Source organism: Arachis ipaensis, chromosome B4 (genome assembly GCF_059453495.1).
Source record: "Arachis ipaensis isolate K30076 ecotype BB chromosome B4, ASM5945349v1, whole genome shotgun sequence".
NCBI lineage: Eukaryota > Viridiplantae > Streptophyta > Magnoliopsida > Fabales > Fabaceae > Arachis > Arachis ipaensis.
The window spans coordinates 94,063,390-94,090,835 of record NC_142439.1 but is presented as its reverse complement, the minus strand read 5'-3'; the positions used below and the strand labels follow the sequence as shown (position 1 = coordinate 94,090,835).

At 34.0% G+C, this 27,446-nt stretch overlaps 4 protein-coding genes and 1 pseudogene across 11 annotated transcripts in view; 4 read left to right on the top strand and 1 right to left on the bottom strand.

The window, feature by feature from the left end:
• LOC107637840 (auxin-responsive protein IAA8-like) overlaps positions 1-4,450 on the bottom strand; it is a 47,145-nt pseudogene extending 42,695 nt beyond the window's left edge. Inside the window, exon 1 of the transcript XR_015880999.1 lies at positions 4,334-4,450. The product of XR_015880999.1 is annotated as an auxin-responsive protein IAA8-like (transcript). The remainder of the gene's footprint in view (positions 1-4,333) is intronic.
• LOC148568407 (uncharacterized) lies at positions 4,257-8,863 on the top strand. The gene is made up of 2 exons (XM_088484688.1): positions 4,257-6,243; positions 8,020-8,863. The coding sequence occupies exons 1-2, from the start codon at positions 5,868-5,870 to the stop codon at positions 8,766-8,768; spliced, it is 1,125 nt and encodes a 374-aa protein (XP_088340814.1). The 5' UTR covers positions 4,257-5,867; the 3' UTR covers positions 8,769-8,863.
• Positions 8,779-10,096, top strand: LOC148568406 (uncharacterized). The gene is made up of 2 exons (XM_088484686.1): positions 8,779-9,890; positions 9,982-10,096. The coding sequence occupies exons 1-2, from the start codon at positions 8,779-8,781 to the stop codon at positions 10,094-10,096; spliced, it is 1,227 nt and encodes a 408-aa protein (XP_088340812.1).
• Positions 10,080-12,842, top strand: LOC148568405 (uncharacterized). 5 transcript variants are annotated; one of them, XM_088485190.1, is made up of 7 exons: positions 10,080-11,009; positions 11,226-11,519; positions 11,651-11,766; positions 11,952-11,988; positions 12,166-12,234; positions 12,330-12,398; positions 12,492-12,842. In XM_088485190.1, exon 1 carries the CDS (start codon positions 10,202-10,204, stop codon positions 10,934-10,936), a length of 735 nt encoding a protein of 244 aa, XP_088341316.1. In that variant the 5' UTR covers positions 10,080-10,201; the 3' UTR covers positions 10,937-11,009; positions 11,226-11,519; positions 11,651-11,766; positions 11,952-11,988; positions 12,166-12,234; positions 12,330-12,398; positions 12,492-12,842. The 5 variants fall into 5 exon arrangements, 4 of the variants coding, with proteins under 4 accessions (XP_088341316.1, XP_088341314.1, XP_088341315.1 ...); XM_088485188.1 differs by having other exon boundaries at positions 11,936-11,988; XM_088485189.1 differs by having other exon boundaries at positions 11,611-11,766.
• A 2,332-nt stretch (positions 12,843-15,174) lies between these two features.
• Positions 15,175-20,088, top strand: LOC148568404 (uncharacterized). Of its 3 annotated transcripts, none has more exons than XM_088485185.1 (9): positions 15,175-15,565; positions 15,962-16,108; positions 17,486-17,570; positions 17,655-17,705; positions 17,815-17,922; positions 18,002-18,134; positions 19,381-19,510; positions 19,597-19,920; positions 19,986-20,088. In XM_088485185.1, the coding sequence occupies exons 3-8, from the start codon at positions 17,492-17,494 to the stop codon at positions 19,819-19,821; spliced, it is 726 nt and encodes a 241-aa protein (XP_088341311.1). In that variant the 5' UTR covers positions 15,175-15,565; positions 15,962-16,108; positions 17,486-17,491; the 3' UTR covers positions 19,822-19,920; positions 19,986-20,088. The 3 variants fall into 3 exon arrangements, with proteins under 3 accessions (XP_088341311.1, XP_088341310.1, XP_088341312.1); XM_088485186.1 differs by having other exon boundaries at positions 15,425-15,565; positions 15,962-16,137; XM_088485184.1 differs by lacking the exon at positions 15,962-16,108.
• The last annotated feature ends 7,358 nt before the right edge of the window (positions 20,089-27,446 follow it).

The window sequence follows — 27,446 nt, the reverse complement described above, 5'->3', positions numbered from 1 at the left end:
ACCCCTTTTTGATTCGCCTAACTAAATCCAACTGGATATCCATTGTTGCTCAGTCCAACAATCCTCATGGGATCGACCCCCATTCACCTGAGGTATTACTTGGATGACCCGATGCACTTGCCAGTTAAGCTGTGCAAAATCTCAGTTCACGCACTAACATGCAGGGGGTGAAAGGAAAACTTCAGCATCGGATGGACAGGCATGTTGAGGTATCCTAGTATCTAGCTTAGTTAAGACAATTACAATCCTTGATAGCTCAAGATCAATCTATAAATAAACAACAAAACTTTTTATTGAAGCTGTGATTTATATATTTCACTTTTTTGTGCTCCAAATCCCAGCAGATTAGCTAGAGAAGTGTTCTTTATATCCTCAAAAATGTTCACCCCAATATAATCTGATTTTTTTTCTTGGTCTCTTTATATTACTTCTTTTTACAATCTATAGATATGGCATGAAAGATTGAAAGCATTCAGCTATGACACCAACTTCAACTACCAGATACTCAACAAATTTATGGAAATTAATCAAGAGAAGAAAGCGCAAGGACAAAGAGAGGCACATACATGCATCAATACATGCCTTGTAGTAGCATTGCTCCAGTCACTACAATCTTCAAGGCAAACTATAATAAAATCCTTATGCTTCATTTCGGCTCGCACCAAAGACTCCATGATAAACCACTATTTTATGGTTTATCTTGTGCTAATTTGAGTGGTTTTTATCAACTCTTTACTCACTTATTCATATGAATTGCATGATTTTACAATTCCTTCCCAATTTTATTCTATAATTGAAAACTTGCTTCCTAAGCCTTTAAATTATGTATTTTTTATTCCCCTTTATACCATTCAATGCCGTGATCTATGTGTTAAGTGTTTTCAGGCTTTATAGGGCAGGAATGGCTTAGAGGATAGAGAAGAAGCTTGCAAAAATAGAAGGAGCACAAGAAACAAAGGAGACAACCAGCGAGGAGCGACGCGCATGCACGGCTCACGCGTGCGCGTGAATTGGAGTTCGCACGGCGACTCGTGTGCGTACCTGACGCGTACGCATGACACGCGAAGATGATCAATGACGCGTACGCGTGACCTATGCATACGCGTTACATGCGCTACCTGCAGAAAACACAGAAAACGCTGGGGGCGATTTTGGGCTGAGTTTGGACCTAGTTTTCGGCCCAGAAATGCAGACTAAAGTCAGGGGACAAGCAGAGACTCAACACAGATTGATACAACATTCATTCACCACTACAAGAATTTCACAAATTAGCGACGAATTTTTGCGAGAAATATTTTTTGTCACTAATCCATCACTAACTTGCGAGGAATTAGTGACGTACTAACGACAAAATTAATGAGCGGTCACAAAATACCCGAACTTGAGAAAAACGACTGATTAGCGAGAGATTCACGACTAAGTTTGTTTCTCGTAGATTGACTTTTGTAGCTAAACAAAGAGCGAGGAAAATTTCCTCGCTAATTTCTCACAAATTAATTAGCGAGTGACAATGTTCTAGCAAATCAGTCACTTAGGGGTTCAATCGAATAAAAGTAAAGTAGCGAGGGATATTATTGTCACTATTCCTTCGCAAGTGTTTGATATACAATTAGCGAGAAACAATTTACACACTAGTTCGTCGCTAAATAAACTTTGTGTGAAAAGGCTAATTAGTGAGGAACAATGTCCCTAGCTAATCCGTCACAAAGACTTGAAATGCATTCTGCGATGGAAAAATTCCTAGCTAATTTGTCGCCAAAGTTTTTATTTTTAGCGAGCAATTCGTTCCTCGCTAATTTGTCGCATAATATTGTAAAATTCAAAATTAGGGTAGCGACAGAAAATAGTCGTCGCTAACTCGTCGCAATGGATATATCATTCAGCTAGGAAATTGTTCCTTGCTAATTAGTCGCTAAAGTGAAAATACGGATATTGAGCGCCTATGACCTAAGTAGCGAGAAATTTGCGACCGTTTAACAACTGACACACTTCGTTCGCTGATTTCAAGTCGCTGATTAGCGGGCGAAATATATCTGTCGCTAAGTTGTCGCAAGTTTAATTTAGCGAGCGACTTGGCAACTGCAATCTTGTCACAAAGCAAAAGCTATATCCTACCTATTTTGTAGCAAATTACTCGCTAACCTTGTTGAAAATCTGTCGCAGAGTCGTAATAAATCCAAAGCTAATCGAGAAAATGTTAGAAGTAATTGGTCGCAATTGTTACTTATAATAACATCGTAATAATTTTAGTATTATACTTAAATTAATTCAAATTTTATTATCTTATACATTAAAAAAATTAGGGTAAAACACCTCAATAAACCAAATGCACATCAATATTACCCGAATGTCCCAGGCCAGAAAATGCAACGTCAAAGTCCCAAAGCACATTTGATTAAATTCGATTTAATAAAATACGTAGTAAATCGAATCCAATGAATTCGAATGAAGTGCATGGTTAAAATACTAATAAATCGGATGGATTGGCTTGATTTACATATTTGATTCGTCTCCCATAATTCGAATCTAATAGATTCGATTTGCGTGGACTTTGGCTATACATTTTTTATTTTGAAAAATAATTTATTAAATTAGTTTTTAAAAGATAATTTTTAAATAAACTTTTAGCATTTAAAAAGTTATTATTATTATTATTATTATTATTATTATTATTATTATTATTATTATTATATGATCAATTTTATATTTATTTTATCCAAAAAGGATCAACAATTCATGCATAATAATCTTATTATTGAGAGTACTAAAAAGAGTACTAAAAAAAAGGTCTCATAAATATTTATAACGTATAAAATAACATATTTTAGTACTCTTCTTAGGTACTCTCAATAATAAGATTATTATGTATGAATGACTTTTTTGGACAAACTAAATAAAAAATTGATCATATAATAATAATAATAATAATAATAATAATAATAATAATAATAATAATAATAATAATAATAATAATAATAATAAAATTATTGAGAATACTTAAAAAGAATACTAAAAGAGTATGTTGAGTGAATAAGTCTATAATAAAGTGGATATAATATATTTTTATTTCTCTTTCTTATAGAAATATTTCTGCAAGTTTTTAATTTGTTCTTATTAAAATTAAAAAAATTTAATATAACTTTATATATTAATAAATATATAAATTTATTTAATTTTTATATATTTATATTTATTATAATATTTTTAAAATTAAAATACTATTATTAAATATAAATATTATTAGTTGTGCTTATTGAAAATTATTCTTAGTTTAATTTATCAAAAATAAATACTAAAAATTTATTTAAAAATTATCTTCTAAAAACTAATTTAATAAACTATTTTTCAAAACATAAACTTTATAGCCAAAATTTCATGCATTTATTATATTCGAATTACGGGAGACGAATCAAACATGTAAATCGAAGCCAATCCATTAATAATAATAATAATAATAATAATAATAATAAAAATAATAAAAATATTGAGAATACTTAAAAAGAGTACTAAAAGAGTATGTTGAGTGAATAAGTCTATAATAAAGTGGATATAATATATTTTTATTTATCTTTCTTATAGAAATATTTCTGCAAGTTATTAATTTGTTCTTATTAAAATTAAAAAAAATTTAATATAACTTTATATATTAATAAATATATAAATTTATTTAATTTTTATATATTTATATTTATTATAATATTTTTAAAATTAAAATACTATTATTAAATATAAATATTATTAGTTGTGCTTATTGAAAATTATTTTTAGTTTAATTTATCAAAAATAAATACTAAAAATTTATTTAAAAATTATCTTCTAAAAACTAATTTAATAAACTATTTTTCAAAACATAAACTTTATAGCCAAAATTTCATGCATTTATTATATTCGAATTATGGGAGACGAATCAAACATGTAAATCGAAGCCAATCCATTCGATTTATTAGCATTTTAACCATGCACTTAATTCGAATCCACTTTATTCGAATATATTGGATTCGATTTATATAGAAATATGTTTGGAACTTTGACATTGTATTTTCTGATTTGAGACATTCAGATAACATTAATGTATATTTAGTTTATTGAGGTGTTTTGCCCAAAAAATTAAATAACTCATAAAATTCTTATTTTTATTTTTATTTTTTATTTATTAATAATTTATTATTTATAAAATTGTTATTCTTTATTTTAAATTTATGATTTAAAAAAGCATAAAAATTAATTTTTTATTCCTACCCCATCCATCTGAAAGAACTCAAACGTCTCTCTCCCTCAAGCTCGCTTACGTTGCTCACGCCTCCTCTCCCTCAAGCTCTCTCATCTCGCTCACACCACTCTCTCCCTCAAGCACAGTCGCCGCCGCCAGTTGGTTAGCTTTCTTCATTGTCACCATCTCACACCCAGCCGCGGAAGAAGCAGCAGGTCCCGGGGCTCTCTCCCTCGTCATCCCCTCGTACTCAGAAGCACGCCGTCCCTGTGCAAGTCGTCGCCGGCAGCAGAGATAGCAGGTCCCGGTGGGCGGGTCTTCATTCTTCGTCTTACTTTGAGCCTCGCCGTCAGCTTCCTGCGGCGCACCCCGATTTGGTCAGTTCCAATTAATTTCCCCTTTCTTTTTGTTTTAGTTGTGTTGCTGTAATTCATCAATGTACTTTGATGATGTCGTTGAAAATTGAATTTGTTGCTGATATTTGTCTTTGAAATCTTTGAATTTGTTGCTGTTCTGAAATGATCATCAAATGTGTTCATGGCTGAAATAATTTGTTACTGATTGAACTTGAATGCACTTTGATTTTGTTGTTGAAAGTCGAATATGTTGCTGAAATTTGTAATTAGAACTTTGAATTGGTTGTTGTTCCAAAATGATTACTTAAATTTGTTCATTATTGAAAGAATTTGTCACGGATTGAACTTGAATGCAATTTGATTTTGTTATTGAAGGTTGAAGTTTTGTTTAAGGTTGAATGTGCTGCTGAAATTTGTTGCTGGAACCTTGAATTTGTTGGTGTTTTGAAATGAAATGATCACTTAAATTTACTTTCTCTGTAACTGAATTCTTTACTGATTGAACTTGAGTGTTTTGTGTTGTCTTGCTTCATATTGTCATGAATCTTAAGTTCCTCTTTTCTTGCTGTTATGGTAGTTCTATCAATCTGTTGGGTTTTTATTATATTAAAAGATATAATTGATATTTAGTTTATTGAACCCAGTATATCTCCATATTTTTTAACCTCATGATTTGAAGTTCTTGACATGAGATTAATGATACCCAATTATTTTTGGTGTTTCTAATGCTTCAAACCGTTTATTACAGTTTCCTTCCTGCTTTGTATATTATATTTTTATGATTTATATCTTTATTTTCAAATTGAATGTATTAAGTTTGTTACTTTATGACTTGTAGAAGGGGTTATTTAATGTGATTGTGAATAAAAATATATGAATGAAATTTAGGAAAAAAATACACGAGACTATGTCATTTTTATACACGTTAAACATTGGTATTACAACTAAAATGAAACCTTAGTCCAGATAATCATGGCGCCTGATAGGAGTTGGATGTCATGAAGGCAAGATTGCACTGGTCATCTAAGCGAGGAATTTAAGAAAGGTGTTGTGGAATTCGTAGATTTTGTAGAAAGAAACCCGACAGTCATTGATAGTTTAGGTCGCATTCTTTGTCCATGCACAAAATGTAAGAACAGGATTAGGGATGAAATAATTTGGGTCGAAAAGCATTTGTGTGATCGTGGGTTTATGGAGGGTTATACAAACTGGACTGCTCATGGTGAGGAAAGATGGGTTGAACAGGATGCACAAATGTTACCCAAGAACATGAGGAAGAGAATACAAATCCATATGTAGACATGGTTATTGATGCTGCAGGTGATAACTTAAATGTAATGGAAGGTTTAGAAGAGGATCCAAATCCATCAGCGTCGAAGTTTTATAAGTTGCTGAGGAGTGCTGACGAACCTTTGTGGGATGGCTGCACCAAGCATACAATATTGTCAGCTGTAACCCAGCTAGTAAACTTGAAATCAGAATTCAACATGAGTGAGAGCTGTTATAATCGAATGGTTGCCATAATCAAGAGCATGCTCCCAGAATCAGAGAAGTTGCCAGAAGATTTTTATCAGTCAAAGACAATGATTCAAGAATTAGGATTAGGATATGAGAAAATTGATGCTTGTCCGAATCACTGTATGCTATATTATAAAGAAACAAGTGACAAGATGATGAGCGGATAATTTATACGCTTTTTGGCATTGTTTTTAGTGTGTTTTTAGTAGGATCTAGTTACGTTTAGGGATGTTTTCATTAGTTTTTATGTTAAATTCACATTTCTGGACTTTACTATGAGTTTGTGTATTTTTCTGTGATTTCAGGTATTTTCTGGGCTGAAATTGAGGGACTTGAGCAGAAATCAGATTCAGAGGTTGAGAAGGACTGCTGATGCTGTTGGATTCTGACCTCCCTACACTCAAAGTGGATTTTCTAGAGCTACAGAACTCGAAATGGCACGATTCCAATTGCGTTGGAAAGTAGACATCCAGGGCTTTCCAGCAATATATAATAGTCCATACTTTGGCCAAGAATAGATGACGTAAACTGGCGTTCAACGCCAGCCTTCTGCCCAAATTTGGCGTCCAGCGCCAGATAAGGATCCAAAACCAGAGTTGAACGCCCAAACTGGCACAGAAACTGGCGTTCAACTCCACAAATGGCCTCTGCACGTGCAACACTCAGGCTCAGCCCAAACACACACCAAGTGGGCCCAGGAAGTGGATTTATACATCAATTACTTACTCATGTAAACCCTAGTAGCTAGTTTATTATAAATAGGACCTTTTACTATTGTATTAGGCATCTTTGGTCTCAGTTTTAATCCATTGTTCATCTTAGGAGACTATTGATCTCGTTTAGGGGGCTGGCCATCTCGGCCATGCCTGGACCTTTCACTTATGTATTTTCAACGGTAGAGTTTCTACACTCCATAGATTAAGGTGTGGAGCTCTGCTGTTCCTCAAAGATTAATGCAAAGTACTACTGTTTTCTACTCAATTCTTCTTATTTCGCTTCTAAGATATCCATTCGCACCCAAGAACGTGATGAAGGTGATGATTATGTGTGACGCTCATCATCCTTCTCCCTTATGAACGCGTGCCTGACAAACACTTCCGTTCTACATGAAATAAGCTAGAATGAATATCTCTTAGATCTCCTAACCGGAATCTTCGTGGCGTAAGCTAGAATGATGGCGGCATTCAAGAGAATCCGGAAAGTCTAAACCTTGTCTGTGGTATTCCGAGTAGGATTCAATGATTGAATGACTGTGACGAGCTCCTAACTCGCGATTGCAGGGCGTTAGTGACAGACGCAAAAGGATAGTAAATCCTATTCCAGCATGATCGAGAACCGACAGATGAATAGCCGTGCCGTGACAGGGTGCGTGAGCATATTATTCACTGAGAGGATAAGATGAAGCCATTGACAAGGGTGATGCCTCCAGACGATTAGTCGTGCCGTGACAGGGCATTGGATCATTTTCCCGAGAGATGACCGAAAGTAGCCATTGACAGTGGTGATGTATCACATAAAGCCAGCCATGGAAAGGAGTAAGACTGATTGGATGAAGATGGCAGGAAAGCAGAGGTTCAGAGGAACGAAAAGCATCTCCATTCGCTTATCTGAAATTCCTACCAATGAATTACATAAGTATCTCTATCCCTATTTTACTATATAATATTCGAAAACACCATTATCACTTTATATCTGCCTGACTGAGATTTACAAGGTGACCATAGCTTGCTTCATACCAACAATCTCCGTGGGATTCGACCCTTACTCACGTAAGGTATTACTTGGATGACCCAGTGCACTTGCTGGTTAGTTGTATCGAAGTTGTGACAAATTATGAATGTGTAATCACGATTACGCGTACCAAGTTGCTCACATGCCAGGAATAGTTTGAGCCTGGAGATCACAATTTCGTGCACCACAAGACTAGTTATGCAGCTTGCACAATGTGTGGACACCCACGATTTAAGTCAAAGGCAGGGGATACAATTAATAGTAGTAGGTGTGTGCCATACTCAATATTGAGATATTTTCCTATTACTCCAAGGCTTCAACATTTGTTTATGTCTAAAACTACTGCGCAATATATGAAGTGGCATGTGGATGGAGTACGCCACGATGAATCGGTTATCACACATCCGACTGATGCTGATGCTTGGAAACAATTTGATGCCACCCATGAACCATTTGCCCAAGAATCTAGAAATGTTAGGCTTGGACTTTGTACTGATGGTTTTAATCCATTTTCTGGCTCGAAGACTCCATACTCATGTTGGCCTGTGTTTGTCACACCTTACAATCTTCCTCTAAGTATGTGCATGAGAAGAGAGTACATATTCCTTAGTCTTTTGATCCCTGGACCGAAGTCTCCCGGAAAAAGATTAGATGTTTATCTTAGACCGCTGATTGACGAGTTAAAGGTTTCGTGGGACAATGGTGTTACTACTTATGATGCATGGCAAAAGAAAAATTTTAACATGAAGGCAGCATTATTGTGGACTATAAACGATTTTCCGGCTTATGGAATGTTGTCTGGTTGGAGCACTCACGGCCGACTTTCTTGTCCGATTTGCATGAAGAACACTAAATCGTTTCGACTACAACACGGCGCTAAACCCTGCTGGTTTGATTGTCATCTACAGTACTTGCCTACTAGTCATGCATTTTGTCGTGATCGGTACTTTTAAAAAGTCAACCATGGAAAGTTCTTTTCCACCGAAACGAATGAGTGGAGTTGACATCTTAAATGAGTTGGACAGACTCGAGGAAGCTAACTTTGGGGCTAATTCGAGAGGAAAAAAGGGTGACTTTGGTACCATTCATAATTGGGTGAGAAAAAGTATATTTTGGGAGTTGCCTTATTGGTCAACTAATTTGATAAGACACAATTTAGACATTATGCATATTGAAAAAAATGTTTTTGACAACATCTTTAACACTGTTATGGACGTAAAGGGCAAGACAAAAGACAACGCGAATGCAAGAGAAGATTTGAAGCTAATATGCAAGCGCCCTAACTTGGAGTTGGTATTCGAGAATGGAAAGTACAAAAAACCAAAATCCACATATGTCTTAGATTCTCAACAAAGGAGGATAGTATGTGACTGGATAAAGCAATTAAAATTTCCTGATGGTTATGCATCAAATATTTCACGATGTGTTAATCTAGCGGATGGGAAGATATATGGAATGAAGAGTCACGACAGTCATGTTTTCATGGAAAGACTAATACCGTTGGCATTTCGAGACGTGTTGCCAAAATCCATATGGGGAGTGCTAACAGAACTCAGCTTGTTCTTTAAAGAAATTTGTGCTACTGAAATACGCCCTAATGTTGTGGAGCAGGCAGAGATTTCCATTATTGAAACGGTTTGTAAGCTAGAAAAAATTTTTCCGCCAACTTTCTTTGATGTGATGGAGCATTTAGTTATCCACATCCCCTATGAAGCTAAGGTTGGAGGACCTGTACAGTATCGATGGATGTATCCATTTGAAAGGTGTATGCTATTCTTAAAACGAAAAGTTCGAAATAAGGCAAGAGTTGAAGGATCTATTTGTGAAGCATATATTTTGGAAGAAATTTCAAACTTTACTTCTATGTATTTTGAATCAACAGTACAAACAAGGCGGACTCAAGTTCCCAGGAACGATGATGGTGGCTCAAATATGGACGAGAATCACTTGTCTATTTTTAGATACCCATGTCTTTCCATTGGGCGAGGTTCAAAAAAATACTTAACTGATGAAGAACTTCATATCGTCCACACATACATTCTTGTCAACTGCGAAGAAATAGAACCTTATCTCCAGTAAGTTAGAACTAGTTTTTATATTCATATTATATATACACTAGTTTTAAAGAAATAAATTGAATGTTATATTCATTACTTTATTTATTAGACAATTTGAGGATTCACTGAAAGAGTTAGATCCAAATATCTCCGAGGATGAAATACTAATTGTCCGCGATAAGGACTTCAGTAGATGGATAAAGAATCAAGTGAGTGATTTTTGAAATTAAATATTTATAACATTAAAATTATTTGTATTGCAAGAATGTATAACTTTCAATTGTTATCATATTCATTTGTAAGTAGATACAGGTAATATTAGAAGTAGAATGATTCAACAGATAGCTTATGGTCCTTCTAAATCTGTCACTTCGTACAACGGCTTAAAAGTTAATGGATATAGATTTCATACTAAGGATCACGACAAAAATAGAGCTACTATGAATAGTGGGGTATGTGTTAAAAGAAATATTTATGGAGAAAATGACTTAGACTACTATGGCATTCTTGAGGAGATATTGGAACTGTCATACTTGGGTGATGGAAATTCTGTATTTATCTTTCGATGCTGCTGGTTTGACCCAATTAACGGTGTCAAAGTTGATGAGAGATATGGGTTAGTTGACATAAAGTATAAATCAAGACTACAATCAAATGAGCCGTTTGTTTTGGCTGAACAAGCACAACAGGTATATTACACAAAATACCCACATAGTGGGAATAAGTCCAACGGGGAATGGTGGGCGGCTTGTAAAGTTAGAGCCAAGCTATATATAAATGAAACTTTGCATGATCCAGATGAAGAACCCAATGGGCAAGATGACAGTAATGACTTTTATCAAGATAGTGTTTCTGAATTAAGAGCGCAAAATGTCATTTCAGAGGATGAAGTTATTTCATTGTTTGATGCAAATGCTCCAATGGAAGAGGTAAATGCAGAAGATATAAATTGTCCAATGGACACTTTGCTGAATGATGAGTTCATCAACGATAACGAAGATTTTGACGGTGAAGATAGTGAAAGTGCTTGTTCCGAAGACGAGAATGAAGACTATGTGATGTAAATTTTTACAAGTTTTGTGTTTTTATGTATCTCATATGTTCGATGAAATGCCTCAGCCACCCTACAAAATCACGGTAAGCTATGAGTAAAACAAATTTTGTTTCTTTGATTTCTTTACCTTTTTTTTATCAAGAAACTGGGGTTATTTAATTGTATATGTCTACTACTCTACAGCTTCATTTTGAATTGGTTCATGTTCATTTGTTGAAATGCTCTTGTTTAATTTTCAAAATCTAATTGATCCATTCTATCAATCTCAAACTACATTTCTTGATTAGTCCTGTGCTCAGATTTCTTGTAGGAGGCAGTAAAATTGGAAATTTAGTAATGAATTCTTTGTTGAAGTGTGCAAATGACAGATAAGTAAGACCAGAAAATTTTTCTTAAAGTGTTAATGTCATGGCCTGTTCTCACTACCATCTCCAAATACCAGGATTTTGTCAGAATTGAAGGCAGATCAAACAAGACTCATTTGACATTTTTGTCAGAGGGATTGAAAAGTCCGATATTTCGGTCATATTTTACTAATTGGCCTAAATCAGCAGAGCCTAGGCTTCATGAGGAAGGATAAGAAAAAGTAGCAGGTTTAGTACCTTATACAATTTAGTTGTTGGCAGATAATCATGCTTGTATTTTTAGCCAGTGTTGACTGTTAACTGAATACCGCAAATTCAGGTGTGGCTGGTGGATGGTGATAAATTTTCTCTTCTTTCAGTTGCAGAACTGACAAGGCTTTACAGTGGTGATAGCTATATAGTACAGTATACATTTCTTGGAAATGGAAGGGATGAAGCTCTCTTTTATGCTTGGCTTGGCTGCAAATCTGTAACAGTAAGCAATAGGCAATGTTTTTGGTTATGTATCATCTAAGCAAATTTTTCTATTGAAAGTCACATAAATTTATTAAGTTTTCAAAGCTATATTATTTAGAGACAATCTAATTCCTTCTCTTTAAAATAAAAATTATATATTATAGGATAGTCTAATGATGTTTTCTTAGTTTGTTGGAATTGCAGCCCATGACATCTCAATAAAAGTAGAAGTGATTTGGAGGTGAAATTTTATTTCCAAAAGCTGTCTAAGTTTTACCTTCAATCTTGTAATTATTATTAATTTTATTCTTTTTGTGGCCACGAATAAACTCGAACTCATGTATTTGGATAAGGGTTGGTGGTGGGGGTTGTCATTGTGAAGAAACTCTTAATATGTTCTATGATTTTTGGCTCGCAGGAGGATTAAACAGTGGCCATTTCTCTCATGAATAGTATGGCTGATTAAGCAAGAACTAATTCAGTTGTGGTTAGTGACATTCTTGCCTGCTCTTTCATAATAAGTTGTTGAATAATTATGTGCAACAAATAAATTAATCTAATTTACATCTCATGCCTGTTCAGGCTCAAATTCATGAGAGTAAGGAACCAATTCAGTTTTGCTCAATAAATCAGAGACTAATCATATTTAAGGTATGTACACAATATAATCTCATTTTAAGGCTATAGCTCGTAATTTTAATAGAAACCAGCATGAGCTGAATTTTTCATTTTTCTTCTTGTAAGGGGGGAAACAGTTTTGGATCTACAAAGTTCATAGAAGAAAAAGGTACCACAGATGAAAGCTACAATGAATTTTAACCATTTGAACAAGTGGGAATATATTTGGTGTATTACTTGAGTGTGACAGAAATATCTCACTGCTGTTGCCAACTACAAAATAAATTTTAGTTTCTTGCATATGGATTTTCTGAATGGCATTCAGTTTTTCAATTTTTTTTAGGATTATTTCATGGTTTATGATCGATGCTTCTGATCCGAGTGTTTAATCAGTGAATGTATTGAATTTAGTGCTAAATTCCTGGTCTATATTAATCCGAGTGTTTAATCAGTGAATGTATTGAATTTAGTGCTAAATTCCTGGTCTATATTACATAATGAACTGATCTTGTTAGGTAGATTAGGAACCGTTTTAATATTTTTCTTATTTTTTCTAAATTTATTATTTAAATGATTTCTGAATGCATTGCAGCCTTTCTGTTTCTGATATTGAACTCTCGGGATAAGACAGCTAGTCCTTGGATGGGATAAAGTTACTTGTTTTATAGGATCATGGCAGCAGATGACATGGATCCTGTTGTGGTGTTTAATATCAATGGATTTCTTCTTTCTATAATTTCTTATATAGGCAATACCTAGTGATGTATTCTTTATATGCGAGAGTAGCTATAGAATTCCAATTTTGATATATAATAAGGTAGTAAAATAGCTCATTTATCTTTTATATAATAAGGAAGTAAAATATAAGCAAATTATACCAACCTTTGGCTTAGCTTATTAATCTTTTTTATAATAAGTAATAAAAAATAAGTAATTATACCAAAGGAGCAAATGAAGTTCGAATTCAAAATAAATAATTTACTATCATTCATCAATAATGATATTATATCATAATTTAATAATATACTATTAGATATTATATGGTATTAAATTGGCAAATTTTATTTTATTTTACTTAATTCGACAATCGGAGCAACCCACTAAAAAAAAAGTAACATACAATTAATTTAAAGGTTACTGTTTTTGTTCTAGAAACATCTTGTAAACTCCTCCTTAAATTGATTTTTTGTTTAATTTAAAAAAAAATATTATACGAATCAACTTGTTTAACTCGTTGAATTATTTTAATTTACACATACTTTATTGTAAAAGAGCTTATTTATTATACTCTAAAAAAGAACTTATTTACTATAATCATAAAGCATTTTTTAAACATTTTAAAGTTGTCGTCTATTCATTATATATATATATCCTTTTCGGGTTTGATTTTTCATAGTATCCCTTTATCCTAGGGGTGCACATGGGCTGGGTGAAGTCGAGTTTGATGTGACCCAGACCCGACCCGAAATATACACCGGGTCTATTTATTAGACCCGAACCCGGCCCTAGACCCGATGAAACCAATACACTTTCGGGCCACAATTATACCGGGTGAAAACTGGGTGAAAACCGGGTCGTTAACATTACATTACGTTGATACCTTCTTGTAAGCTAGCATGTAAAAATATCCAAATTTCCAAGACTCCAACCATTAGTTAACATGGTAAAATTCACTTAGAAAAATATAACAAGAACCAATCCTTCTTCAAAATTAAAGCATAACCACAATCAATACTAAAGCATAACCACAATCAATACTAATATTGTCTAATAATACCAAATATTTAAATCAATACAAATAACACAATCTTATGTATTAGTCTAAAGTCTTATGCATTCTAAACATAAAACATTAATTTATAGTCTTATAATGACTAATAACACAAAATATTAAGGTTTACAATATTTAAATTCAACATAAGAATAGTCATGATCCATCACTAATAACACAAAATATTAATTGTGTATGATGACCGGGCCACCGGACTGACTTCGGGTGACCCGAGCTATGGCCCGGACCCGACCCGAAATAATGACCGGGTCTATTTTTGAGACCCGTACCCAACCCTAAACCCGATGAAATCACACCAAATTAATCCTTAAAGTGTTCGGGACCGGGCCGAGCCTTCGGGCCGGGCCGGGTCTGTGCACCCCTACTTCATCCTATATGCAGATCAAGGATTTAAATTTCAACACTTAGGCTACGTGTAGTTTCCAGAAAAGAAATTAAAAAATGACATTAATTAAAAAGAATAAACAGAAGACAAAGATACAAAAATTAATGCTCTTATATTTGATTCACTGATAAATTAAAATAAATTAAAAAAAGAAATATTTATTCTTATTTTTTCATTCAAAAGAATTAAAAAAAATATAATGATAAAAAATATAATTATAAAATTTTGATAGACATTATTTATTTAACTTGTTGAATGTTGAGGTGATTTTGACTTCAATTTAATTTGGATTATGAATTTAGAATTAAATTCAATTTAGTATTGGGACCAATATATCCGAAATATATAATACTACGAGTATATATTTATTTTGTATTATTTTACATATATCTTGGATATATTTAAAAAGATTTAATTGTTAATTTTTTAATTTCAAAACTTTATAAGTTTTTTTTAATCAAATATATAAACATAATTAATCATACTAGTAATAACTAAATATGTCTATTTGTATTAAATTGATTAAATGGTTAATTTAAATTATGTTCATTTTTATTAAAACAAAAAAAATTCCCACAAGTAATAATATAATAACAAGGTGCCCTTTTTGGCACCATAACAAAGAAAAAAAGAGAAACAAAAACAAAACCAAAACACCCTTAAATCTCGTTGCCCTCAGCTCTCTGTGACCTCATTCCCAAACCTCCAAAAGAGCCCCTTTTCTTGGAAGCTTAGAACGCAGCAGAAATTTGAACATGCAACCTCCATCTCTTCGTCATTCTTCAACCTGCCCAACCACTGCCGCCACCGCGTCTGCTCCGCCGCGGTACGCGCTGCTCAAGCGTCATCCAAATGCCTTTGTTCCTATGCATTTTCGGGCCTCCACGCAGTCGTCATTTTTCGGCTGTGAAGTCTCTCATCTGCGGTTGTGCAACCCTTCGTTCAGCCATATCCATCAAGTATGAAAGCTTCAGCTTTCTCTCCCTTCTGCTGCTGATTTTTTCAAAACATGTGAAAACTAAGGTAATTTCTTTTTCTTCTTCTTTATTGTTTTAATTTTTCATTTATTGATTTAGTTGGTCTTTGTTTTAATTGGTGAGTTACTGTTTCAATTCATCTTGTTCTAGCCATTGTGGTTTTCTGTCAGTGAGGATAGTTGGTTTTTGAGTTGCCTTTTTTTGTTGCTTGGTGTTAATTGTGTTAAAATTTTATTACAAATTTAATTCTTTTTTAAAAAAATAATTTTCAAATTTAAAAATAGAAATACAAAAATTTAAAAAAGTTATAGAATATATAATTAAAAAAAGCGCTAAAAGCAAAAAATAACAACCGCGCGCACTTTTAATTTACAGTTTGTAATACTTGAAATCAAAAATTAAAAACCCCACTATCCCCACTATCTCCCTTTCTGCCATTTAGCCATCGTAGAACAAGTAAAACAAGGATTTCTGGTGGTGGAAAAGGAAGGACTGTTGGTGCCGTTTGTTTAAGGAAGGAGGTCCGTTGAAGGAGGTCCAGCCCATAACACCGCTGAAGGAGGTCTGATCCACGACGTCGCTGTAGCAGGTCCGCTATTCCTTTCTATCTAGTTGCAGGTTATCTTAATCTCTTCTCATGCTTGTTCTTATCATTAATTTAATATGAAAGATGATACTACTTGCATTCAAAGTTTTATTGGATTATGGCATCTTCATTGAATTAGATTATGCTATTGCTGTGAATTTTATTGTTCATGGAGGCCCTGTATCTTGAGATTGAAAAATATTTTTAAACCTTTAAAATCACATCTTCCCAAACTCAAATCATTTTTTCTCAAATCCTTTAAAGGTATAGTTATATTCCATAATTAAATACTCTTGATTAAATAAAATAAATAGAGATATTATTTTATTTTTGCGCTGTTATTTTTGGTAATGACTTTTTTTACACAGTTTATTATAAGTTCATCCAATTTTAGTGTATCCATCAATTATTGCTTTCATTAATTCTATATATACGTGTACCTATGATATTTTAGGAAGTGTTTTAATTCAACGCAAGTAAAAGTGAGGGACCCAAAATTAGTAATCATGCATGGTTCTTTTTCTTGGTCTAGTTACTTGGAGGTTTCTTTGTCCATAATTAAAAAATTTGGTTGGCATGCGCTAGTGAATTACCATTGAGAAATGAAAATAGAAGTGGAATAGAATAGCTAGATGCTTAGATTCACTTACTAAAAGCGCTAAGATAGAGATTTTTGTTGCCTCCAACTCTTCCAATCCGAGTTTGCCATCTATTATGTTTGAAGATGCCTGAATTCATATTTTAAAATAGAATAATGAACTCTCTAATAACACATTGATATTTGGATAAGAGAAAGCCTTAACACAGTTTGGGACAGGCAAAAAAGAATAACATTAATTCTTTATATTTTAATACTTCACATATCAATTAAGTTTCCTGCATATTCAAATTTTAATTATGCCAATTATTAATAATTACATTATACACTATTGTATAGACATCTTTTAGGTTCTAATAATTAAATGTACCTTGTTAATCTACGATAGATGGATGCAGCATGTGAAAATCTACTACTCTTCCTACATTCATATTGAGTGTTTTATTTATTTTTTTGCTCCTTGAACCAGGGGCTCGCAGTGCTATATCATGTTAATAGACAAAATTTGATGACTATTTCTTCTTCTAGTTTGTGGTAATATCATTATAGATTAGTTGTTTACGGTAAATCCTTTTCTCGGTGCAATCTTTTCATTATGTTGTATGGAATATCTTTTAAATTAATTTTACTAGAATATGGTAATTCAACTTTTGTGATCTAAACTGTTGAATAATGTTTTATTATTCTTTTTTATTGGTAACTATCGCTTCTAAATATATTAACTGCTTGTATTTTAAATATTTTAATAACACTTTCTTTTTAATTTATTTCTTATTTGATAGATAATCATGGCGCCAAAAAGTAGAGGTGGACGAATAGTACGAAACACTCGTCTCGATCAATCTCAGCTTTCCTCACGTAGGTCAGGTATACATTCGCCGTTTAATTTATTTTACCATTAACAACTCTTGATTTAGGAAATATGATGTATGCTTATTTTATTGAGTTTAGGTGAGCAAACTGTTGACATTGATTCTTCTCAACCACCAATACATGTGTTAGGTATGTAGTTGTACTATACGTTCGAGTTGTATGTCTTTATTGTGATTTAATTAATCCTGGTGAGGAAGTGGTTTTATTTTATCTATTTTTTTGGCTGTTTTTTGTTTAGGTCAACAGAACTCTAATAATGATGAACCTCATCTTACACATTTGAATGTGGGATCAGCATCAAACCAATCCCCACAAGTTTTATCACAATCATCACCTCAATTAGATGGTATGATTTACTTCAGATAAATGTTTATGTATTCACAAATAACTACACATCTAATTGAAAATTCTCTTATTCATTGTAGGTGTGAATTCGTCTGATGCATCTGCTTTAGATGCAGAAGATAATGAGCTAACTAATGTTGGACAATCAAGTGTGCATGCTGAAACTAGGAGTAACGGAAAGCTGGTAATAGCTGTAGAGAAAGGCGATAAACCGTAAGTAGTTATACTACTATGTTGACCTTCCTATATCATCATACTTTCTACTTAAAATGAAAAAGAAGAGTATCACTAGGTGCATGATCTTTAATTTACTAGTTTATTACTAGATTTATTAAAATTGACCTAATTTGTACCTAGTTTTTTTCATGCAATCACAAATTATCACAAAGGTGTGTTTGCTGTTAGAGTCTTATATATGTCTCATTTATGTTATATTATTTATTAATTATTATTATATTTATTTTTATGAAATAAATAAAAAATAAATATAAATATGTGGACATTCTTCCTCTTTGCAAAACATTGATATTAATCTAAGCTTAAGTTCACGACACAGGGAATCCATTTCACTAAAGTCCAAAACATATGGCCATTTTATATCACTATGGAGAAATCTATTAGTAAATAATTTCAAAGAAATAAAGCATCTCTTTTATTTTATATCCTCTGATCCAGTATTATCACTTCTGCTCAATTAAGAAAAATAAATATAAATATGTGCATATTTCTTGTATTCCTTTCATCTGAAATTTGTCAAAACAGCAAACATAAATATGGATAACAGCAGCTCCATGAAAATGGTATGTAACCAGCAGTTAATACATGCCTCTTGAGTAAAATAAATATTTGTTCTGATTATTACTTGTTTTTTTTCTGATCTGCCTCTTCATTTCCTGTGGCTTTTACAGTTTGAGCTAAAATATATTTGTCTTTAATGCAAAAGACACTAACCTCCCGAGGTTTGGTGAATTTGTGATAACTTCTCTCTATTTGTCCAAGTGACATTCATCTCTCTTTAAATGGTGCATTAGGAGTGTTTACAGTTTACCATTATATTTTAGAAAATATAAGAGTACAACATTATTATTACCTGAATTTCATTTAATCAATGCATGATTTTAGAGAAATGGGATCAGGTTTATATTTTATCACACCTCAAAAGGGGTGAGTCATGTGTGTAATTTGCCTTTGGTTTTATGATGATACTTTTATAGTGTATTTTATAAACTTGATTTTTATTTGAAAAACTGTTTGTTGGGATTGCTTGCATGAAGATAACAATGGTTGCTGCTTTAGTCTTGCACTATTGGGAGCTTTATATTCTTTTAATCTATTTTATTTTCATGAATTATTTTAAAGTTATGAGTAGTATAGCTAAGCCTAGAATTTTTTGTTGTTTTAATGATCTATGTTATTGTGTGTTAAACTGTTTTTGATAGTTGTGTATTTTTTAATGTAGGAAGAGATTTACAGATCATACGGTAACTCGTGACATCACGAAAGATTTATTAAGTAGGATGCCTTCTCCAGCGCCAAGATGGCAGGATTATTGTCCAAACATGAAGGACGAATTGTTTAAAGGTTTTCTGGTTAGTAATTATAATGTTGTTTCACTGTGATTTTTTACAAATAATTGGATTGAGTATTTGCTAATTCTTTCACTCTTTAAATTTAGGAAAAACATGAATTTTCATCGAATTATGATAAGGCTATGGCAAGAACTGTTTGGAATAAGACAATGCATGACCGCTATCCTGATATTTTGAAAAGAGCAAGGGATAGAGCTTTTAAGGAGGCAAACTCTACTAGTATTGCTGATATTAAGGGTCATGGACCTAAAGCAATGAAAGTTGATGTTTGGAATGGCTTAGTTGATCATTGGTTAGATTCAAAGTGGTAAAACAAGTCTGTGGCCGGTCAAAAAAATAGGGCTGCTATGCCTACTCATAAACTACACACTGTAGGGTCTATCAGTTTTGGCGAACACAAGAGAAGAAAGGTATAAAAAAATATTGTCTATAACAAATGACTTATGATAGTATATTCTAATAAAGTTTGTTACAGGAAGCTAAGTTGAAGCGTCGTGTATCTTTCCTTGAAGTATATGATGATGTTCATAAGAAAAAAAGTGGAGAATATGTTTCTGAAGTATCCAAGGAAATTATTGTAAGTGTCTTTAATTTTGTAGCATAATTTAGTTTTAGTTTTCTTAATAATATGTCCTTATTTTTCTGCTGTAGGACTCATATGGAGAGGCAATATCACAAAAATATGGAGAAGATTTAATAGATCAACCTGAAGTTGATCCTGACGTGTGGATAGAAGTTGCAGGAACCAACAAGAAAGGACGAGTTCATGGGTTAGGCCGCAGTCTGGATATTGGTATTCATGATCATAGAGATGTGCCATTACCTGAAGATACAGGTGTTTCTACAGTCAAGTCAGTCTCACAAACAGACATCACTGAGGCTATTAAAGAAGCATTGCCTAGTGCTATAAATGCAGTGTTGCCTAGTGTTGTGAATGAAGCTATACAGAATAATTTACTGTCTCTCCTTTCTAAGATTCCAGGATTCCCCCAAGAGAAGAACCATTAGAGTGATTTTGTTGGGAATAATATTTGGTTAGGTGGCTTATGTTAATGCATTTTGTTAGGCTTAACTTATTATCGTAGTTTATTTCTTTGATAGATAATTGATTAGGCAATTTGTTTCATTTTCAGTTTTTATAGAAGTTGGCTTACTTTTATTGGTAGTTTACTTGGTTGATAAATAATTATTTGGATTGGTTTTTATAGTTATTGATATTGTTAGATTTAGCTTGTTTTGGTATTTTATTTGTGAAGTATTTATGTTGGAGATGTTGCATTAGACTTTTATTTTAATAAATATGTTGGGTTTGATTTTTTTTTAAACATGTATAATTTTTATGAACTAATTTTATATTTATGCATAATCTTTCATTTCAATCAATAAAATAAAAAAAATAATATGATGTTTATTTTAGTATAACGAAAAAATTGGAATTCTAACTGATATTCTAGTAAAATTAGCGACATACTCGCTGTTGATGATGGTGACAAATTAAAGACTCTATTGCGACTGAAACAATTGTGAGATACCTATCGATTTGTTACTATTTTAAAAGGAATTTGCGATGACATTTTGCGATAATATTGCAACTAATTGACTACATATTATTTCTTAGCAAATTAGCGACTATTTCATAACTCTACTTTATCATTTTCGAATAGCTTTGGTTTAGCGACAAAATTCCTACAAATTTGATTAAGGATTTTTAAAGGTTAGCTATAGATTTGCTACACAATGTGACAGATTTGCGACCATATTAGCGGATAACTTGCGACGAGTTAGGTTCGAAAAAATTCCTCGCTAATTAGCGTCAACCAACCATTTCATTTTGTCTACGCAGTTAGCTTGCATTTAGCGATGAGTCTGCTGCAGTAGAGTTTATCGCTAATTAGTGACTACCTTTTAGTCCATTTCTTCTACGGAATTAGCTTTTACTTTAGTGATTGATTTGCGACTATTTATTCGGTAGCTAAAAAACTTTCCGATGAATTAGCGACTGTTGTGTTTGCGTCACTGATCTGCGACTTGTAATCAGCGAGGAAAGCATTAGTAGCTAAGCGGTAGCTAATCTGTCACAAATTATATTTTGCGTCGGATTAGCGACGATTTTTCGACTCTTTTTGTGGTAGCTAATCGGCCATATTCTTGACAGCTTTACGGTTCCTTCATTTCTTCATGAGTTCTCCCACTTTGCATGCTTTTCTCCTCACTTCTTCCATCCAATACTTGCCCTATGAACCTGAAATCACTCAACAAATACATCAAGACATCGAATGGAATTAAAGTGAATTAAAATTACCAACTTTAGGGCCTAAAAAGCATGTTTTCACATTTAAGCACAAATCAAGAGAGAATTGCAAAACCATGCTATTTCATTGAATAAATGTGAGAAAAGGTGATAAAATCTCCCAAATTAAACACAAGATAAACCACAAAATCGGGGTTTATCAAATCTCCCCACACTTAAACTAAACATGTCCTCATGCTAAAATCAAGAAAGAAGCAAAGGGACATCAACATTTATTCAATGCAAACTAACTACATGCAACCTATCTATATGCAATCTATCTATACGAATGCATCCACTTAGTCAAAATAAATCAATTCCCAAGAATACACATACAGACACAAGGCCTAAGGCAATAGCAATCACTCACCCCACAATTGAATTGAATTATTAAAAAGATTTTACAAACTTGCAAGAAAAGAGATGATCATGGGTGGAAACATGTAATTGAGCAATTGAACCCTCACCGGATGTGTATCCGCTCTAGGCACTCAAGTGTATGGGGTTGATTCACTCAATTCTCCCCTAATCATGCTTTCCAAGATTTGTTTTTCATCTAACAATCAACAATTATTTCATGCATGCATACAAATATCATGAGGACTTTCCCATAGGTTGTAATGGGGCTAGGGTCAAGGTAGGATGCATATGGTCAAGTGAGCTTGAAATTTGAATCTTTGATTAACTTAAACTTCCCACCTAACCTATGACAACCTATACAATTCTAAACAAACGTAACTACCCATTCTTCACTTTTCTACACACTCATGCATTCTCTTCTTGATCACAACTCATATGCATTGACTTTTATTGAACCTTGCTTTGGGGCATTTTGTCCCCTTTTTATTGCAATTCTTTTTCTATATTTTTTTCTTATATATATATTTTCTCATTTTTTTTTCATTATACTTTTTTTTCTTCTCAACTAAAATATATACAAGAACATCAATGCATATGGTTTACACATGATTAATACATGAGTATGTACCCAATTCCCAAGATTCTCAACACAAATATAAAAACACACTTTTATCTCTACCCAATGTTCCCAACTCTCCCAAAATCAAATGATAAACACTCTCACTAGCTTAAGCTAGTCAAAGATCCAAATTAAGGGATATCTATTGTTTTTCACTTAGGCTTGTAATGTGCTACAATTAAGAACAAATGGGTTAAGCATAGGCTCAAGATTGGCTAACAATAGAAGATAAAAGGTAGGCTATATGGTTAAGTGAGCTATTTGAACAATGGCCTCAATCATGTAAATGCATGTATACACAAAATAATGGACATATAGAATTAAACAAATCAAAGATTACAATCATAGGAAGAGAATAATACACACAAGAATGAAAATAAGTGGTTATATATGATGTAACCACACAATTAGGCTCAAATCTCACATGCTTGTATTCTTAGCTCAAGAATCATGTTCCACAAAGTATATAATTCAAGCAAGTTCTAAATTTTTTTTTCAATTAGGGTGCCCTATAGATAAAATCTTTGGAAAATATCATGATTTTGACTAAGCTTAATATATACATATGCAATGCAACCAAAAATCCTAAAAGACCTAAAAATGAAATGAAAAAGTGTTGGGATTAGAAACTTGTCACCCAAAAATGCCGAGCAGTCGGACAACCTCCCCACACTTAAAAGTTTGCACCGTCCTCGGTGCATCCAAAGATGAATAAGGGGGTTCGGCGACTTTCCTGGTTGCTACCTTCAGTTGGTAGGTCAACCGATGCTGCGTGTTCTTCTCCCACTTCCGTTTTTGCTTATGATGATTCATCCTGAACATAGGAAACAGGAGATAATAAGACAAGTAAATGCACAAGCAAGGAAGCATGGATTGTTGGAATGAGGTAAATTACTAGAATTGAGTGAGTGAATTAGTGTGACATTAATGAAAAATAAGTATGTGGGTTCTAAAATTACGCGCGGTTTAGAATACACACACACTAGTACAAAAAGTTATGTCACAATTACACAAAAGAAAATATGCACTTCACTCATTCTAGTGTGCTCGAGATACTTTAAAAGACTTGTAGGCTAAAACAATCCAACAAGTAGTGAAGAAGCATAAAAGCATTCAAGCAAAAATCAAGTAATTGTGAAATTGGATAATGCATGGACATTGATTGATGTGTAAGTGAACTTAATGAACATAATGGTATATGAAACTTACACCACAATCAATGACACCTATTGAAGTTGTTGCAAAACCTAAGTGACATAGAGGTGAAACACATGGATGCTATGGGACTTAGGAAAAAAGATATAGAAGTCAAGAATCAATCACATAGCAAGCATGGTCCACAAAGCTTTACAAAGCTAAAAAATATGTCACTAGGTAAGCTTTCGATCCAATTTCACAATTTCACAAACTCAATGCATGAAATAGGTGATGATCAATTAGAACAAGCATCCTAAAAAAAATGCATTGATAATGTACAATTGCCTAACAATGGATGATGAATGCATGGTGGCCAAAACATGCAATTCAAAGAGTTAAGATGCATGAAGGCAACGTAACATGTACTTGGTATTCACAAATGTTCAACATGAAAATTCAGGACCAAGTAATAAATTGCAATCTCAACAAAGGAATCCAACAATGACAATAACAACAATGATGTTAAACTAACATCCTATTAATAAGCAGCAGCAGTAAACAGTAAACAAGATTAATAATCCAACACTTATAATGGAAAAAAAAATTAAACTAACTAACTAACTAAAAGAAATGGTGCTACATGATGCTTGGTAGTGTTGGATGATGTTTTAAGAGTGGAAAAGAAAAGAGAAGAAGGAACGAAATGGAAAGAGGAGAAGAAAAGAAGATGAGTGAAACAGGGCAATCCACGCGTGTGCGTCATGTACGCATAAGCGTGGATTGACGAAATGGAAGCGATGCATACGCGTGCAGTGCGCATACGCGTGCATGGCGAAGCAGAGAGTCGGCGCGGACACGCAAGGTACGCGTTCGCGTGCCTTTGGGCACAAAGTTGGCACACTTCAAGCACAACTCTCGGGTGAATGTATGGGAAGTGGAAAAATTCAATCCACGCGTTCGCGTACATGGCGCGTCCGCGTGGATGGCCGAAATTGCTTGATTCACGCGTACGCGTGGAGTGCGCGTGCGTGTGGGTGGTGCTCTGTTTTTTAAAATTTTTCTATGTTTTTGCACCAAACCAAGCATTCCAAACCTCCAAACGACTACCAAAACATCATAAAACCTTATTTAACCTACTAGACTACCAATTAAACTCAACTAATCAAACAAAACATGAAATTAAACTTATTTTACCAATATGTACAAAAGGAAAAAAGGAAAGAGTTTACCATGGTGGGGTGTCTCCCACCTAGCACTTTTGTTTATTGTCCTTAAGTTGGACTTATGGGGAGCTCTTCATCAAGGTGGCTTGTGCTTGAATCCATCCTTGAACATCCACCAATGCTTGGACTTCCATTGTGCTTCATCATTCAAAGTTAATAACTCTAAGCTTTGATGGAGTTCTTCACAAACCATAGGCTCCCAAAGTTGATCTTCCTTGTGCAATCCGGGATCCCACACTTTGTTTTCACACCCGTCCTTGAGTTGATCATGGTGGTTTCCTCTGGGTGGCAAGAGAGATGAATTCTCATGGAAGTACCAAACTATCCTCCTAGACCCATCCAATTGAGCACTAGTCCAACCTTTACTCCTTGAAGCTTCAACCATAATGAGCCTTGATTTGCAATGCCAACCACGAAACATCTTTCTTTTACGCTTCATCCCACAAAGCATCCTAAGTTGACCATCCGTTTCAAGCAAACCATATTCAAGTGGGATAACAAAGATAATAGAAATGAGTTTCATCCACTCAAATGAAGGTGTAGATGGCAACCTAGGTAAAGGTGATTCCAAGGGTCTTGACAAAGCGTATTCAATTCCCATCCTCCTTTTTCTAAGGACTTCCACCTCTCCACAAGATCTCTTAATTTCAATCCTTTGTTCAACAATTTTATCTAAACATTTTCCCTTACTCAAATCACAAATGGGAGGACGAGAGAGATTTACCTCCACATTGCTTTCAAATCCAATGGGGGAAAGTTCTTCATGTTCAAAGGATTCTTCACCACTAAGAACTGGTGCTTGATCTTCCTCACCAAGGGAACTCAATTCTTGCTCTATCCCATCCGATTCTTCATAAGGGATATGCCTTGGAAGGTGTGCACTTTCCTCCCTAGCATCAATTTCAATCATTTTGAAGAGGTTTTCTTCAATCCTAGACTCCCAAGGTGGTTCCGCATCTCCTAAGTCTTCAACCACTTCTTCCTCTTATTCAATAATCTCTACCTCCTCCTCTTGTTGCATTACTTGCTTTAACTCTTCTTCTTCACCTTGGAGCTTCAAGTTCACTCCCTCACCAAGCTCCTTGGTTGCTTCTCCACATTCCACAATGGAAGTGCCTTGATCGCATAGGCTTAGGCGGGATGAAACTATGTTGCCAATGGCTTCTACCATGATGGCCATTTTTGCTCTTAACTCCTCAAAATTTTTTTCATCCTCCTCGTGTTGCCTTAAGATATGAGATTCAAGATCCCTTAATTCTAGCATAGAGGCTTCATCGGGGGGTGATGGTGGAAGAGAGGGTTCATTATTTGAGGGAAAGGTATTATAGTCGGAAGGTGGTTCTTTTAGGTAGAGTTGTGGTTGAAAGTTTTCATGTATTGGAGGTGGTTCATCTTGGTAATAATATGGAGGGGTGGCTCTTGAAAATGTTGATGTTGGAGTAGTGGTGGCTCTATGTGTGGTTCATATGGCTCATATGATTGTTGGTAGGATGGATATGGATTAGAGTCATATGGAAATGGTTGGTAAGAAGGGGCTTGTGAGTATGGTTGAGGGTTATATTGAGGATATGGCTCATAGGTGTATGTTGGTGGTTCTTGAAAGTCACAAGGGGATTCACCATAGCCATTGGATTGATATGCATCATAGAATGGCTCTTCTTCATAGTGCATTGGTGGAGGTTGTTGCCATGAGGATTGATCATATGCATATGGCTCCTCCCACCTTTGATTGTCCCATCCTTGATACACATCCTCATTGAAGCTCTCATTTCCTACAACATAGTTAGAACCAAACTCATAGCCAAAGTGAGAATTCATAGTGAAAAGTAAAAACAAGAAACAAAAGCTAACAAGAAATAACGAAACAAAGTCCTAGAACTAGCAAAAACTAACAAGCAATCCAAAAATCAAGCTATTCGCAATATTCACATATATACGATAACCAATAACATAACACCATTGCAACTCCCCGGCAACGGCGCCATTTTGATAATGAGTTTTGCTCGATGGTCTAGATTTTCTTCTTATAGAAAGAATTACTTCGTTGTAAGCATAGCTCTAAACCATCAAACAATTCCCACATCAAAAATTTGGGTTGTCACAAGTGCAAACCCCAAATGAAATTAACCGGAGTATTTGGACTCCGGGTCATCTCACGAGGAATTGCAATGAAATAATCAATTATTGGCTATGAAGGGGTGAAGGGGTTTTGATTTATAAGAGGGGCAAGAAAATAAATGACAAGAAAGTAAATCAAGCAAGTAATTAAAGAAAGCAATTAATAAAGAGAGACATTCATGGCAAGGA

Bases quoted from the DNA above. Each gene is read 5' to 3' on its own strand.
- LOC148568407 (XM_088484688.1), top strand. From the start codon at position 5,868: ATGGTTATTGATGCTGCAGGTGATAACTTAAATGTAATGGAAGGTTTA. The intron at 6,244-8,019 runs GCGGATAATTTA...CTAGTTATGCAG, and splicing joins AACAAGTGACAAGATGATGA to CTTGCACAATGTGTGGACAC.
- LOC148568406 (XM_088484686.1), top strand. From the start codon at position 8,779: ATGGAAAGTTCTTTTCCACCGAAACGAATGAGTGGAGTTGACATCTTA. The intron at 9,891-9,981 runs GTAAGTTAGAAC...TTTATTTATTAG, and splicing joins GAAATAGAACCTTATCTCCA to ACAATTTGAGGATTCACTGA.
- LOC148568405 (XM_088485190.1), top strand. From the start codon at position 10,202: ATGATTCAACAGATAGCTTATGGTCCTTCTAAATCTGTCACTTCGTAC.
- LOC148568404 (XM_088485184.1), top strand. From the start codon at position 15,395: ATGCCTTTGTTCCTATGCATTTTCGGGCCTCCACGCAGTCGTCATTTT. The intron at 17,571-17,654 runs GTATACATTCGC...TATTGAGTTTAG, and splicing joins GCTTTCCTCACGTAGGTCAG to GTGAGCAAACTGTTGACATT. The intron at 18,135-19,380 runs GTAAGTAGTTAT...TTTTTAATGTAG, and splicing joins GTAGAGAAAGGCGATAAACC to GAAGAGATTTACAGATCATA.